We start from the raw sequence: 16,513 nt of genomic DNA, 5'->3' as shown, positions 1-16,513 counted from the left end.
GTCGATAATTTTCGATGGCCTGCTGTCGATATTACTAAAAAAAATAATTAAAAATAAAAATATTAAAATCAACGGCCTAGTCGTCGATATTTTTATAATGCATTAATTTATTTCCCTATTATCGTCATAGTATAGGCGAACCAGCAGTCGAAAATAAAATCGACGAATATGGCGTCTATTTTATTATTTTAAATATCGACAACTTTGCCGTCGATAAATTTGAACGGTCTAGACAAATGGGATGAATGGTCTAAATTTAATCTATATAATATACGCCATATGTGTTGTTTTTTTATAATAAAATCGACGAATGTGTCGTCTATTTTATTATTTTAAATATCGACAACCCTGCCGTCGATAAATTTGAACGATCTAGATTACTTTCTAAAATGGAATGAACGGTCTAAATTTAATCTATATAATAGACGCTATATGTGTTGTTTTTTTTATATTAAAATCGACAATTTTGTCGTCTATTTTATTATTTAAAATATCGACACCTTTGCCGTCGATAAATTTGAATAAAATCGACAAACAGGCTGTCGATTTTTATCACTAAAAACACATTTTCTCAACTCCTGCTTCCAAAGTTCAGAAACGCATGTCATCCCCAAATTCAAGCTAGGTATTTTTATCACTAAAAACGCTTTCTCTTCAACACCGCCTCCGTCCGACACCACCACCGGCGACCACCATCGCCTACCCTCTCTCTCTTCCTTCTTCTCTTTCTTCCCCATTTCTCCATTTCTTCGTTCCTGCGTGCGACACCCCTGTTCGTGGAGTCACCCTCTGTCCGCGTCTTCAAGCACCGACAAGCAACCACCAGCGGCGGCGACCTTCTGTGCCACCGCGACATCACCACCACCCCACCGCCTCTCCGTTCTTCTTCCTCCTTTCATCAATGCAGGTTCCTTTCTCCTGTTCCCTGTCTTTCTTTTCTTTATTTTCACTGCTTTTTAATTCTGTTTTTAGAAATTTTGGTTAGGCTTAGGTTTGTTAAAACTTGTGTTTCTGGACTGAAATTGTTGTTGGCTGTATCTTTCTGAAATTACTGGGTTGAATGTTGCTTAGATTAAACTGAAATTTACTGTTTTGAACTCTGCACACCACATGTTCGGAGAAATACCTGAATAGAATTTTTGTATGTAAGGCTTTATTATTATGATTATTATTAGGTTTATTTTTTCAATTTTATAACATTTTGATAGAGTAAAATAGTAAATAGTGAATTGTATCTAGCTAGGGAAGAATCTAATAACACATCGTTTAGGTAATGAGCTCGATGGGGTTCAATGGTTGGTACCACACTTTGGTAAAAGCTAAGGCACATTTTGTGTGGTCCGCTAGTTTTAGTTTGTACTTGAGACACACACACTTTTGGTGAAGAGTACTGTCAATAATGCACGATTGTTGATTATGCTTTGAATTTTGTACTTGCTTCTACTCCTATGAAGATTCACGATATTACTTAATTATTGGTTCTTTCTCATTCATGCACTTTATGCAATTCACTTTTCTACATCTATGTATTAGTTATGGAAATGAATAAAAAGCTTTAATGAAAGTCTCCTTTTCCATCTTTTGAGGGCTTCAATTGAATTTTGTTACCCTAGAAAAGATTATCTGATTATGTCAATAAAAGTAAAGAGCAGCTTTTTTGAAGAAGCATAAAGATGAATTTCCCTCATGATTCAGATAGACCATAGCTTATAATAAAAGATTAAGAAAAACGAATCTAGTATACGAATTGAAAGTGTAGGGCATGCTACCAATAATTGTCTTGATTCTTGAATATTCTGTTTTATTATTATTATTATTATCTTTTTGTTGCCACTTAAGTTTGAACTTTATGGAAATTATCGCAGCTAGCTAGTCACCACGACCCCAATCTAGTAGTGGTGTTGGAAAACTTGATAAATATGAGATAAAATTTATAAAGCTGTAGAAAGAGAAATCTGAATCTAATTTAGATGAGGAAAGGGTTGTTCTACAAGGAAAGTATTTGCATATTTTTTATTCTTTATAATATATATAATGCATGATAAAAAAATAACATTATCAATCATCCATTCTTTACTTTTTGTTGTTTGCTAAGGAAGAAGGCAAATTTTACTTCACGTGAAGAAAATGATGCATATAGAAGAGAGTACCCTTAGATCTAATACTTCTAATTTTTGTAGTGATATTCTATAGCTTTTTTTGCGTACTTGGACATTGATGGTGAAGAGGATGGCTTTGGAAATATAAAGGAAGACAAGGGTAGTTTGGGAAGTGAGCAGAAAAATATTAGATGCATCATTTGTTATTAGATTTATGGTACTCCTGTATATTATGGGAAAACAAATTCAATTAGCATGTACATTATTGAGAAGAAAAAATGCTATCATATCAAAATCTGTGTTATAAAACTTACATCACAAACACAATCATGCCTTATTGCCTTATGACTTAAATAATAACCAAGTCTATCCAAGATATCAATTCCCTTCAACAGAACAGAACTATGAGCGACTCAGTCGTGAAACTTGTATTAGCAATGGCTAAAGCATATTGTATCCGTGTTAATGACCTATGCATTTTGTTCTGTTTTCCTTTTGAAATCTGGCACAAATCTATTAGCTCTTTGGATTCCATCCTCATTTTTATTAATAACAGTCTCAAGACAAAAATATAAAAATATTAAAATAATTATTTTTCTATTGTTTCAATACCTTATAGTTTATATAGTATTTTAACGTGACTTCCATTTCTTCTCAAACATTTAGAGTTATATCTATAGATTGCAATGATTCCCTATTCCTAACTATATATTTTGATTTTCTAACAACAACATATACATTTGAAGCAGCTTTCTTAAAAGATTCCCTCTCTCTCTGGTGCTGCAAAGTTAGGGTTTCCTATGACCAGGTACACTATCCTTTTCATTTCTTCAATTATTGCTTGCTGTAATTTCAGCTCAGGTATTAGCAATTGCCAACTTCTGCTTATTCTTCATGTGTTGATTGCTTGCTTGATTTCTTGTTAGCTAGTTTTAAGTTTGTTGGAATTTGAAATTCGGTTACTGATTAAGCATTTTGTTACTAGCTGATTCTGTTTTCTGGTTTAGCTTCTTGGAGCTTAGTTAGTTTTCTGCTTCTTTGTGAAGTATGAAGAATCATCAATATTGAAAGAATATTCAGTTTTCTGCTACCGAACTCAAGATTCTGATATACTCGTTTGCAATATTTGATATTTCTATGCAGCATTTCACAGTGGGAATTGTAGTGGTGTGGGTCAATAGAATCTTTTGATCAAAGAAACAATAGTGGAGTATTTGGTTCTTCAGCATATACACTATTTCAAAGTATTGGTAGAGTTTAAGACTCCCAAAAAAGCTATTCAAGGTTTAACCTTCTACTTTTTTATTTATTTATTATCACTGTTAAACTATTGAGTTTTATCTTTATCTTTATCTTTATCTTTATGTTCTCTGTTAAATTATTATGCATGCTTATCTATACTTACTTATGTATGCTTGTTTGTGTAAACCATTCATAGTGAAAGTATAAATTATATTGATGATAAGATTTATTTGTTTTGGTTTCTCGTTGAATAAAAAAAATTAAAAAGTGAATATTATCCCTTTGATATGTAGGAAATTAAATTCATTAATAATGAAAAATCAGAACCGAAATTGGATGTATGATAGAACGTATGATCAGAAGCGGGGTCTTAAACCCAGCTATTGTAGCTCCCAGTCGACCAGGATCTTGTGGGGAAAGACAAACCACATCTAATAGTACCCAAGATGCTCAGGGTCAAGGAACATCCACTGCCATTGGTCACTCCAGCACAAGTACTCCAAAGCTTAGATATGATGGTGCCAAATGGTTTGTTATTTGCTTTAAATTTTATGAATAGCATGTCTCATTTTTACTAAGTAATATGTCATTATCATTTTTTTGGTTTTTGATGTAGTTGGCACCCACCTAAGCTTGGATTGAAGCGTATTTCTCAGGTTTTTAAGGAAAACTACAACAAGCCTTGGCTGAGTTTTGATGAGGCAGATGATGATATTTGGAAAATATGGTGGACTGAGTGGAGGGTAAATTTTATCTACCTTGTTTTACGTATTTTTTGTTGTAATGTTATTAACTTATTACTGTGTTAATGACTTAATTAATTCAATTGTTCTTATTATATTTTTTGTGTATTTTGGTTTCCTGAATTTAAGTTGTTCCTCTTATTAGCATTCTAATCTGTATCTGCTGTGAGATAATTGATTTCAAAGGTGTATTTTTCTGGACATCCCTGCAACTGCAAGTGTTGGTTGTTTTTGCTTCTACTTTTAAGTCTTTGCGTGAAGTAATAATGAATGAGTTAATGAAACTAACATAAGTGGAAAGGGGTGTATAGTGATATTAATGTCTCCGATGGAGGCAACCACCAGATCCTACATGTCCTGATTGAGATCACGGTGGTGGGGCCTCAATCACTAAATCTCCCAAGCAACGTTAAGGAACACCAATTTTTTAATAAACTCTCTTCTGCTTCATTTGATTATTAAAGCCTAATATTGTTGAAGTTTACCCCTGCTGCCATCCATGTGCAAACCTTTGATTTGAATTTAAATCTGCACAAACATCAAACATGACACCCATTGGATTCTTGACAATAGTACTATTAAACTTGTGACTAGCCCAATCATGTGTAGTTGTGTACAAATTTATGCATATCTATTATTATGCTTCTCTGTTTCACTTTTTTTTAATTATTTTCTGTGTGGTATGAGAGAGAGAGAGAGAGAGAGAGAGAGAGAGAGAGAGAGAGAGGGTGTGTTTGAGTGTGGTGTTAGTGTTGAGAGAGCGTAGATGTCTGTCTGCTTGCTTGCTTTTCCCTAATTTATGACTAAAAGTGACTTATGAGAGAGAGCAAGTGTATGTGTATATGTGCATTGTAAATTGAAATTAGTTGCAGGATAAAGCTTAAATTATCTTTAGATTTAGCTTAAATTATGATTACAAAGTAAACCAAAAGTACTATAGATTAGTCGTATTCTTGTCCTTTAAATTGATGGCTTATATATAATTGTACCATAGACCTAAAGTTGTGGCTTTTGAGCTCTGAAGGATCATGTCCACAATCTAAATTAATAGCTTTCTTTAATTTAATTATTACCTTAATTTTTTTAACATTGTCTTAGATGAAACTAGGCACTCAACTCGAACTAGAAAAAAGATCAGCATATTTAGATGATTTTCACTACATGATTGTATTATCTAAACCTCATTATTGTTTTTCGTTTTATCCTAATATTTTACATAATTTTGCTATTAGAGAGAATTCTGATATCTTTAGATTATTATTACTTGTTAAACTCAGCATTACTTGTTATTTATTTGTCAGCAAAATAAATTTGTATCTGTTCAGAGGCTAAATTTTATTCCAATGATTTTTTTTTTAAAATAGAAATGCTTTGACATTATTGATATGGAAGAGGATGATATCTATCAAGCTTGGAGGTTTAGGGCTGCCAAGCGCTTGCGAGGTATGCTCCATGCCATTCACAAAAAAGGTGCCCGTCCATATTGGATCCCACCAGAAGTTCTTGGTGAATTGATAAGACGTTGGAACACTGAGGCCTATAGACAATTACAGGTGAGAAATACAGCTGCCAGAAAATCGACTCGAGGTACTTCTCTTCACACTGCAGGAGGCACCACCTTTCCAGAAGCGAAGTTACGCTTGGTAAGTTGCTTATAGAATTTGTAATTTATATTTATATTATACAGAATTTGAATATAAATTGATAAAATAAATAATATGTATTTTCATGCACTATACATAGAAAGGACACATTAGATAGCCTGCTTTATAATTCCTACTAATTATTAGATATTAGATTTAGAAAAAAAAAAATAAGTGTTTCCATTGTGTCGTTTACCTGGTAATTGGTATGTGAAAATATACAACTATACAAGGAAGTGTTAATGATATTAGTGTTCACTTCAATGTGGATGATGAAAATATGATACTTTCAAATGATTGATGAAAATATGATACTTCCAAATCCCTGGTGGTGTTCAAACAAGGTTGTCCCTGATCTAGGCCTCGGTCAATTCTCGCAGCTTCCTAATAGCCAAGTTCCCGGCGAGTTCGATGCACTGGAACCAGGTAGGAGGCATCATGTGAATCTAGAGTAGTCCGGGGCCTATGATTCACTTCCTTGGTCACTTAATGCACTTAATGCACTTCATGGGAACCTGTGCTACTTGATTGCTGTTGCTATTTTTAATTCAGTTGTGAAACTTTCAGCCGCTAAATCAATCATCTAAGAGTAGACATTGTTACTGTCTTTCTACATAGGTATGGCATTACTACCACATATAGAAGTAAAGAATTTGTTCTTTAGTTCAGTTTTTGTTTAGGTACCAATTGTTTATTCAAGCTATTCCCTTGCATTTTGATTGTTTTTTCTTCCCTTCCCTTTAGTTATCAAAACTTAATACATCTCCTGAAGTTGCATTGATTTTCATGAGGTTTATCATTAGTAGTAAGGTTCTGCACGAATTTCCTTGCTTATTTTATATCCAAATTCTCTGCATATGTAGATATGATTGAATTGGTTATTTGGTTATGCTTTGGTAAGCCTTAATCAATAGAGAGTGAAATCCGTTCTTAATAATGATCTTGATCTAGTTTCTTCTTGAATTGATGCAAACTGCTGAGTTTTATTTTCTGCTTAATCAATTGCTTAGTACAATACATCCCATATTACATGATAATTTGGTTACATTATATAAAATCATTCGCTTGGAAGACAATCACGTATGGATGAGTTTTTTGAGCACACTCATACTCGCAAAGAGGATAGGACTCAATGGGTTGATGAACACTCCCGAAAGACAAAGGTAACTTACCTTTATTAATTGTAACTATTTTGTTATCTAATTGTTATACATTATTAATACTTATAGTAGTTTATCAATCATTTCTTCTCATTGTAGGATATATTTCAAGAGCGTATGTTTCAGGCTGAGCAAGAGCGGCAGGCTGCTATAGAGGCTGGTGTAATTGATCCACCGCCTGTCTCTGAGGAAAGCATATGGATTGAGACAGTGGGTGGAAAATAAAGAGGTAGGGTATATGGCATGGGTGAGGTAAGGGACTCTTCCATGGTGCGGCCTCGAGTTGATGGGCCAACCACGACCACCAGCGCTGATGTTTTGGATCTTAGAGAACGAATCATAATACTCAATAGGGAAGTTGAACAACATGCCGCTAAATATAGAGAGCTTGAAGACCGCTACCAAAGGGAGAAAAGAGAGTGGCAACAGACTTTTGAATCCTTGCGTGAGGATCTCAACACCAGTAACTCACAGATGGATCAATTTAGTCATCAGTTGAGCAGTTTGACTGAGTATGTGAGAGCCATGGGTCCTAGTAGTTCTGGATCACGTGTTCTCCCACCTCCTCCTTTTATTTTCCCAAGCTCTCAGAAAAGCACAGCCCCAGCCCCAGGTAGAAAACTCCCACCTATTCTGCAGCGACCAGGACAACCACAGAGTTCTCAAAGGGAGGATGATTCTGACGATTTTGATGACTCAGATGATTATTTAGACGAGTATGAGTAGGTTATTTAATTACTTTACTTTGAATATTTTATATTATTAGTAGATTGAAATTTAAACGAATATAACTCTAAGTTTAGTTATTTATCTTGTCTTGAGTCTTTATGTTAGAGGGTTATTTATTATTTTGATAAGTTTGTAAACTCATTATCTAATATTTAGTATAAATTTTATTTTTATATTTAAAAGTTTATTTGTCTTGTTATCTAATATTCTGTTTAAATTTTATTTTTATATTTAAAAGTTTATTTGTATTAACGGTTTACTATTTTTCAAATAGAAAAAAAAAATAAAACATATAACTATTAAAATCGATGGCAAAGTTGTCGCTTTTAAAAGTTAAAATAGACAAATCTAAATAATTAAATCGACGGCAAAGATGTCGATTTTATTCAAGCACATATCGACGGCCTTGACGTCAATTTTATTAAACATATTATAGACAAAAGTGTTGTTGATTTTATTGAGTTAAATATCGACACAAAGGCTGTCGATTTTATTGAATCAATTATCGACAAAGAGGACGTCGATTTTAAATAATAATATCGACGGCAATGTTGTCGATTTTATTAAGAATGTAAAATTCTCACACCCATATTACAGACGGAACTGACGTCGATTTTATTAAATTATTATCGACGGCCATGAAAGCCGTCGATTTTATTAGCATTTTGAAAAATCGACAGGCTTTATAGCGACCAACTGCGCCGTCTATTTTGCCGTCGAATTTCAATATTATCGACGGCTAAGCCGTCGATTTGGCCGTCGATTTTAACGATGTTTCTTGTAGTGCTATTCTTTCGTGGCCATAGGTCTATGGTCACGGTTTTTTTATCTATAGTCACAGTTTCTATGGTCACGGTTTCAATTTTCAAAATCCGACTCTTTAGGCCACGTTTTTTCACCGTGACCATAGGTTAATCTATGGTCACGTGTGAAAACCGTGATCATAGCCTTATCTATGGTCACGGTTTTCACTGTGACCAAAGCCTCTATGGTCACCCCTCCTTAAAACCGTGACCATAGCCTTATCTATAGTCATGATTTTAGGTCACCCTTCCTTAAAACCGTGGCCATAGCCCTATCTACCATAGCCTATATGGTCACCCCACTTAAAATCGTGACCATAGCCCTATCTATGGTCACGGTTTGACCATAGCCTCTATGGTCACCCCTCTTTAAAATCGTGACCATAGCCTTATCTATGGTCACGGATTTTTCCGTGGCCATAGCCTTATCTATGGTCACGGTTTTTCACCGTGGCCATAGCCTCTACGGTCACCCCTCCTTAAAACCGTGATCATAGGTACTCTATGGTCACGATTTTTGCCGTGGCCATAGCCTCTATGGTCACCCCTCCTTAAAACTGTGACCATAGCCTTTTCTATGGTTACGGTTTTTACCGTGACCATAGCCTTATCTATGGTCACAGTTTTTTAAAATGGTGACTATAGCCTGTTGTTATTTATGAGATTTAATTTTTTTAAATTATAATCACATCCCAAAATGATGATAACCACAAAATAAATCTAAAAATAAGAAATTCAAGAAATCTAAATCATAAAAGTTTCATTATAAGATAGATATGTTTAATTTTTAGTCTAAACAACACAAATCAAAATAGAGTGTAATTTTTCTAATTACATGTAATACCTCAAAAAGTACACAACACATCAAAATATTACATTTACATAACTAAGGTCATTGTAAGACCCATCCCATGTGATATTTGTATGGAACATATTTTCTTCATCACATCATGTCTTCCTGCACGCAAAAGAAATAAACATGTTAGAATAGAACAAAAATGCTTTTGATGATGCAGTACATATGTAGCAAAAGAAGGAAAATATTCATCCACAACAACACTCAAAAATTATTCACAACTATTATTTTAATATGTTGAATTTTCTTATGAGTAAAACTCCTTTTTCTTTATTCGAATTCATTTTTCATTTCCCTTCCAAGTTCGAATTATGTGCTAATTAGTGATCACTAAATACTATTAATTTAATAATTAGTTGGCACATAAAAGGTGGGATTCATTTTTAAATAATGTTAAAAATCACCAGCAAATAAACCTTGGCAAAGATTCATATATAGACAGTTGTTATAATAACCGATAATTAAGTTCTTAAAAAAATACCAAGTGACAAGCAATTGAGACATCATGAGTAAAAAGCAAAGATACAACAAATATGAACTTTGTTTTTCTTAAAATATTCTTTCATTAACATAGAATAGAGAGCAACATACAACTGATTTCCATGCATAAATATAAATGATTCACAATCCTAAAACCTTAACTTTAACTCAAATTCATGATATATCATTTACCAAAAGCATATTATTAATTTAACTACTAATTTTGAACAGTACTTACTTCCATATCCTTTGATACATGGTTCGATCCAAGTGAAGGAGGAATGTTTCGCCGCGCATCATTTAGTGCACTACTCGCGTCAGGTGGAGATTGTTGGGCAGATTTTATCATTATTTGCACTTGTTCTGCACTCATACCAGGATTGACTTGTTGCAACAACGTTTTAATTAAGTTTGTTAAACCATCCAACTTGAAAGTTAAGTTATTTTGATTTTTCTCCATAGTTGAAACCACTTCATTATGTTGTTGTTGCATTTGTCGGATTTCCTTATCCTTTTTAAGAGAGGATTTTGTGACTGATCGACCATAGAAACGAACTCTACCATGTCTCTCCTTTTCGAAAACTGTTTGAACTGCTTCATCATCATTGTATTTTGCTTGTTTCAAATTTTGAAGGTGTTCCTATTACACACAAATAAAATCAAAATAAATGCATGCAGCCAAATGCTTCAGAATCATCTTTTATGTTCCCGAATCAGTCTCTCCTTTTTTGCTCGTACGAGTTACAAGAAACATCTCAGATTGTGATGGATCTTCATTGTCCTCCTTCTTTGCACACTACAAGAAACCACCAAAACGTGACTAAGTAAACACACATAACATGAAAGATGCAAAAATACTTAAAATAAAAAGCACAAAAAAATACCAATTCAGCGCGTACTAATTCAAAACTAATTGGACCCATTCGATGATTCCATTTTTGCTTGGATCTGTTTTCACAATTTTTGTTAGAAATAACCTACATTTGTTGCAATATAAAATTACATAGAGTTAGTTAAATACACCATACCATCATTAAAGCCAAGAGAGTTGTGAAAATAACTTACTTTGATGGTATCAAGCCTCCAAAATTGAACTAATTTTCGAAAATGTAGTTCAGGTACAGTCATTGGACAATTTTTCATCATCTTTCTAAATGAGTTGTACGGTGTATAGTGATATTTTTTTATGCATTTCTTAAATTGCTTCCATGCCTCTCCAATAGTATGTATCACCCAAGGCTCAGTATCACTAGGAATGTTATATTTAGACTATGAATAAATAATGAATTATGTTATTTTACCATACATGCTAAGCCTATTTGTAAACAATTTAAAAAGGAGAATGATCGACTCACCTTTGCATAATCCAACATTGGAGTTTTAATTTCACAGGACACAGCTTGCCAATTAGTATATAATAACGTGACCAAATTAGAGTTTCTTGCAAGTGTACCCAAGAACCGACTAAACAATTGAACCTGTGTCTTTGTTGGGCCTATGGGTTTGCCGTTGTACCATGTTAACTCTATTTGTGTCTCCATAGCATGAATATGCTTGAGTTGGGTGGGACCACGAACTTTTTTCTTTTTGGTACCTATTTCCAATGTCATTACTAGAAAATATTAACAAGAATACTAATCTAATGAATAAAAGAGTAATCTACTAAATACAAGAGTTAGGTTGGTGTCTTTCACTATTTGCTATTGAAAAAAGGGATAAAAGTATTACCGAGTTGACTGTCACTACTATCACTAACGGTTGGATTGTGATCATCATAATCATATTCATATTCTTCATCATTTTCATCTAATGATATCCCATATTTTTTGAAGAATTCATCTAAAGTCATAGCTGGGATAAGAGACCCAATCTTACGTTCTTCTTCGTTGGCATATTCTTCATTCGATTCCTTCATTGGCATCTTATTGGTCGGCTTCTTGCTTTGACCATCAGCGTCATTGGTATTTATCTTGACTTTATCACCCTCCACCTTTGATTTCTTCATTGGTACCTTCTTCCTAAACGGCTTCTTCCCACCTTGATCCTCATGTTCATTGGCTTTCATCTTGACTTGATTTTCTTCGTTGAAATTCTTTGTTGGATGTAAGAATCAGAGTTTTCATGAATAAAATAATTTAAATGCCTAAATTAGGTTCCAAAAAGTTAGAATGAGAATTTGGGGATTTAAATATGATTTTTGGACTTAGTAGGTCTTTCCGAGTCAGAAAATGTGTTTTCTGCGAAAAATCGTGAAAAACTGCGAACCGACAGTTGAACCGGTCGAACCGGTTTAAGTCTGCCCAGTACTATACGAGAAAAAGTGAAAACAGTCGAAAACCTTAGAAAAATATTAGAAATGGAAAACCGAACATTAGTGTTAAAGGTTTGGCCCAAAGTTGGGTCGAACGGGCTAAAAACGCTAACGGGTTGGACCGGGCCCAAGTTGGGTCCAAGCCTAACATATAAAAGCAAGTTATGAGACCATTTGGCCTCATTTTTCAGAAAAGAAAGAGAGAGGGACGGTGAGAAGAGAGAAGAGAGGTGAGGGTGGGTGACACACTGATACTATTCACATCCACCTTCCGAGAGCCATAACTTTTGATCTGGAGCTCCGATTGACGAGCCGTTTGCGGCCACGCAAAGCTCTCGATGAGCTCTTCCTTTCTATCTAAGCTTTGCTGGTAAGATCTCTTATTTCACGCCCCAGTTTCCTTCCCTAATTTTCTGCGCGTTTTTGGGTTGGGGTTTTGAGCAAGTTTTGTGGTTTTACTTGTTTAGGTGATCTCTATTAGTGGGTAATTATTGAAAATTGCCCCACTCCTATTTGGACAAGGTAAAGTGCTCATAAAACCTTGTAGTGTTATATGTTGTGGTTTTCTAGGTTTTGATTTTGGTGATATATGTGTTGTTAGTTTGAGCTTTGGTATTTGTTGGAGTTGGTTGAGGCTTTGGATCAAGTTTAGTGGCTTCATTTTGGTGTTCGGTGTGTTTGGGAATCGGCCAAAGTATGGTTTTGATTTTTTTATGTAATATGTAATGTTTCTGGACACTTAGGCTAGTTGACCCTAAGATAGGATTGAATGATATTGGTGTATGAATAATTATATGTGAATTGATGCAATTGTTGGTTATATTGGATTATTGTGGTTGATGATGATTAGTGGAGATTATTGGTATTAATGAGTATTGATGATTGGTGTTGTTGATGAGGGTTGTTGATATGGTTGTTGAGTTGTTAAATGTTGAGGTATGATGATTTATGATGAATTGATGAGTTTTGGTTATGTTGATGAAAGTGTTGCATGGTAATTAATGATTTGGAATGATTGATAAATGGTTATATTGATGTTGGTAGTTTGATATGGGAGATTGGTATTGAAATTGATGATAGAATAATGATTGGTGAATGTATTGGTGGGGAAAATTGTTTGTAATGTTATATGTTTGAGAATTGAGATTGAGAATTATGAAGTGTAATGGAAAAATAGGTGTGAATGATGAATGGTGACCCAAAAGGGTAGATTGTATTGTAATTGGAGTTTGGAATGGTTTGAATTGGTTTTGGATTGAGTGTTGGTTAAAAATGAGGTTTTGAGGTTTTTGGGTAAAAATGGATTTTTGGTGAACTTTGACGGATCATAACTTGAGCCTCAAAGCTTGAAATTGCATGAAACTTATTTTAAATTAAAGATAGATTTGAGATCTTTAAATTGATATAAAGTTTGTAAAATTTGGATTTTTGTAGAAGAAGTTATGATCATTCAAAGTTTGGTGTCAAAATCTGAAATTTTGCAAAGTTGCAGAATTTTGGGATTTCTGGTATGTGCGTACGCACAGCCTTATGCGCACGCACAACCCTACAAAATTTTAATCCTGTGCGCATGCACAGATCTGTGCGTACGCACAGGCAGGGATAGACGTGCTGTTTGCAGCGTTAGCACAGCTTGTGTGCGCACACACCAATGAGGAATTACAACCTGTGCGTACGCACAGCCCTGTGCGCACGCACACGTTGGGAAGGTCAGTCTGTTAGGGGCACTAGCACAACTTGTGCGAGTGAACAGACTTGTGAATTTTTGTACCTGTGTGTACGCACACTTTTAAAAATCTTCCTGGGCATGCACACGCACACCCCTGTGCGTACGCACACGCCCTGTTTCTCAAATTTAAAACTTATTTTCAACTATTTCACCTTCTCAGCAAGCTTGTAAGCCTCTGTGATACCATTTTAAGACTCTTGGGCTCAATTTTGGATATTGGAACATGGAAAATGGAGGTTTAGGTTTCTGGTGTAGTGAGGATGGGTTGGTTGAGAGAGAAGGAAGAGTGGTGAATACGGTGAGTGCTGACAACGAATTTGAGAAACTGATGAACTAAGGAGTTCGGAATGGAACTTATGAATTGATGATGGTTGTGATGAGTATGAGTGGAAGTGTGCTATGAGCAGTGGCCTCTAAGATTGAATACGTGATTGTGATATGTATTGTTATCCATCGTGGGGGCTGTGGCAGTCTCCCACCTACGTTCGGATGTGAGAGTTGAAGCTGGGCTTCTCACTCATATTTCTCGCAACCAGAGGAAGGTGGTAGGGTACACTCCCTCGGAATGTTTCCCTCTGAAAGGAGAAGGTGGTAGGGCACTTATCCCTTGGTATTATCCCTCCTGAAAATGCGATTTCTCTCTGATTGCAAGGTGGTAGGGCACTAACCCACGGAATCATGCGGCAACCAGAGGAAGGTGGTAGGGCACGCTCCCTCGGAATATTTTCCTCTAAAAGGAGAAGGTGGTAGGGCACTCATCCCTCAGAATTATTCCTCCTTATGCGCAATAGAGAGACTAATCCGGGAGTTGTCGATCGGATTTTCTGTCGGGTTCGGCATTATAACTGACATGTGATATCACAGCCAATAGGATAGACATTCATCATATGCATCTTCTATATGCTTGCTTGCTTTGTTTACTTAAGCTTGCCTAATTGTATAACGTGCCTACTTGCTTCTTGAATTACTTGCTGTAAATAAATACTATCTGTGTTTTACTTGCTTGCCTTTATCTCGTATTTGTCTGGTACTGAGGAGGTTAGGTAGGTGGTGGCGATGGGATCGCACGGAGGTTAGGTTGGCGAAGGCTGTGGGATACAGTGGTGTGATTAATATTAGTTAGAATCCTTTAAGTTTAGAAAACCATGTTTATTGTTTAAGGTTTATGTTAATTATATTTGTTCTAAGCTTGAATATCGGTTTGAAGTGAAGTTCTAGGATTGCCTTTGGCATCCCAGAGCCTTACATCTTACATTATTGGGCACTGTTACCATACTGAGAACCTCTGGTTCTCATACCATATTTCTGTTGTATTTTTCAGATGCAGGTCGCAACCTACCTCGGTGAGTTGCTTGGATGGTGACAGAAGCGGAGGATCCGGATACCTTTTGGAGTCTTTTTGATTTATTTTGTTTAAACATATCTCACTTTTGTATTTTGTTTTTCCTAGAGGCTTTTATTTGAGAGAACAAAACTTGTATAAGCCCTTTCGAACTACAGTCTTCTGGTTGTCTGTATATATGGCTAGCCGGCTTAAACTCCGCGAGCTGTGGCTAGATTCTTATGATACTATGCTATGATATTTTGCTATACTATATTTATTTCTTGTGCTTTAAGTTAGTAGCTTCGCTAGTATATTTTGCACTTTTCAAATCCTGTTTTTGAGCTATATCCTTCATCAGGCTTCTAGAATATATTATTTCCTTCTATATATAAATATGTATAAGCCTTAGGGTAATTGGGGTGTTACAACATCTTGATTTGATCCTCACCGTCTCTGATGTTTGTTATCTTCTTGTTTGCCATTTTGCTTTGACCTTCATCATCAACTCTTGTCATCTCCTTTTTCGGCATCTTGCCCTTTTTCCTTATCTCATGTTTACTACTATTAGCCCCACATGCAGCTAAAACATGTTCCCTTTTGATTTGAAATTTTTTTATCAATGAATAAGCACTTGTGAATTGATTTTTTCCTGAATTTTTTACTGGACTCCTCATCTTCAAGGGACTTCTTTGTGACTCTATTTGTGATAGGGTCCTTAACCTTTTTTTTAAGAATTTTCTTCATTGTTCATCCTGTATAAAAAAAAGAAGTCAAATAAAGCATCAACATAATTCATTTGCATGAAGAGATAAAAATAAAGCATCAACACTAACATTTGCCAAAATCAAAAGAAAGAAGAAAACTTTATCAGCTTCCCAATTTATCATTGATCCGATTCCTAGTTATCATTTTTTTAATAAAGAAATGGTCATATGCAATAATCATAATCATATATATATATATAAAATTAAGCACCACGCTTTTTTTGGGTAGAGGGCTAAGGTAATGTATTAGAAAATGTTAAAAAATAAAGCATCATGGACAATTTGTGTACTACCTTGATGAGCGGATAATTTATACGCTTTTTGGCATTGTTTTTACATAGTTTTTAGTATGATTTAGTTAGTTTTTAGTATATTTTTATTAGTTTTTAATTAAAATTCACATTTCTGGACTTTACTATGAGTTTGTATGTTTTTCTGTGATTTCAGGTATTTTCTGGCTGAAATTGAGGGATCTGAGCAAAAATCAGATTCAGAGGTTAAAGAAGGACTGCAGATGCTGTTGGATTCTGACCTTCCTGCACTCAAAGTGGATTTTTTGGAGCTACAGAACTCCAAATAGTGCGCTCTCAATTGCGTTCGAAAGTAGACATTCCGGGCTTTCCAGCAATA

At 34.9% G+C, this 16,513-nt stretch overlaps 1 protein-coding gene across 1 annotated transcript; it reads left to right on the top strand.

The window, feature by feature from the left end:
- The first annotated feature begins 586 nt into the window (after positions 1–586).
- LOC112729309 (uncharacterized) lies at positions 587–7,791 on the top strand. The gene is made up of 7 exons (XM_072210455.1): positions 587–907; positions 2,849–2,907; positions 3,243–3,383; positions 3,635–3,869; positions 3,958–4,084; positions 5,449–6,890; positions 6,987–7,791. Exons 4-6 carry the CDS (start codon positions 3,682–3,684, stop codon positions 5,740–5,742), a joined length of 609 nt encoding a protein of 202 aa, XP_072066556.1. The 5' UTR covers positions 587–907; positions 2,849–2,907; positions 3,243–3,383; positions 3,635–3,681; the 3' UTR covers positions 5,743–6,890; positions 6,987–7,791.
- Positions 7,792–16,513: the final 8,722 nt, after the last annotated feature.

This window comes from Arachis hypogaea, chromosome 12 (genome assembly GCF_003086295.3).
Source record: "Arachis hypogaea cultivar Tifrunner chromosome 12, arahy.Tifrunner.gnm2.J5K5, whole genome shotgun sequence".
NCBI classification, from domain to species: domain Eukaryota; kingdom Viridiplantae; phylum Streptophyta; class Magnoliopsida; order Fabales; family Fabaceae; genus Arachis; species Arachis hypogaea.
Note: the sequence above shows the minus strand (reverse complement) of the source record. Positions and strands in the feature narration are given on the sequence as shown.

Excerpts from the sequence above, each read along its gene's own strand:
- LOC112729309 (XM_072210455.1), top strand. The coding sequence starts at position 3,682 with ATGATAGAACGTATGATCAGAAGCGGGGTCTTAAACCCAGCTATTGTA. Across the intron at positions 3,870-3,957 it reads AGATATGATGGTGCCAAATG|TTGGCACCCACCTAAGCTTG; the intron begins GTTTGTTATTTG and ends TTTTTGATGTAG. Across the intron at positions 4,085-5,448 it reads TATGGTGGACTGAGTGGAGG|AAATGCTTTGACATTATTGA; the intron begins GTAAATTTTATC and ends TTTTTAAAATAG.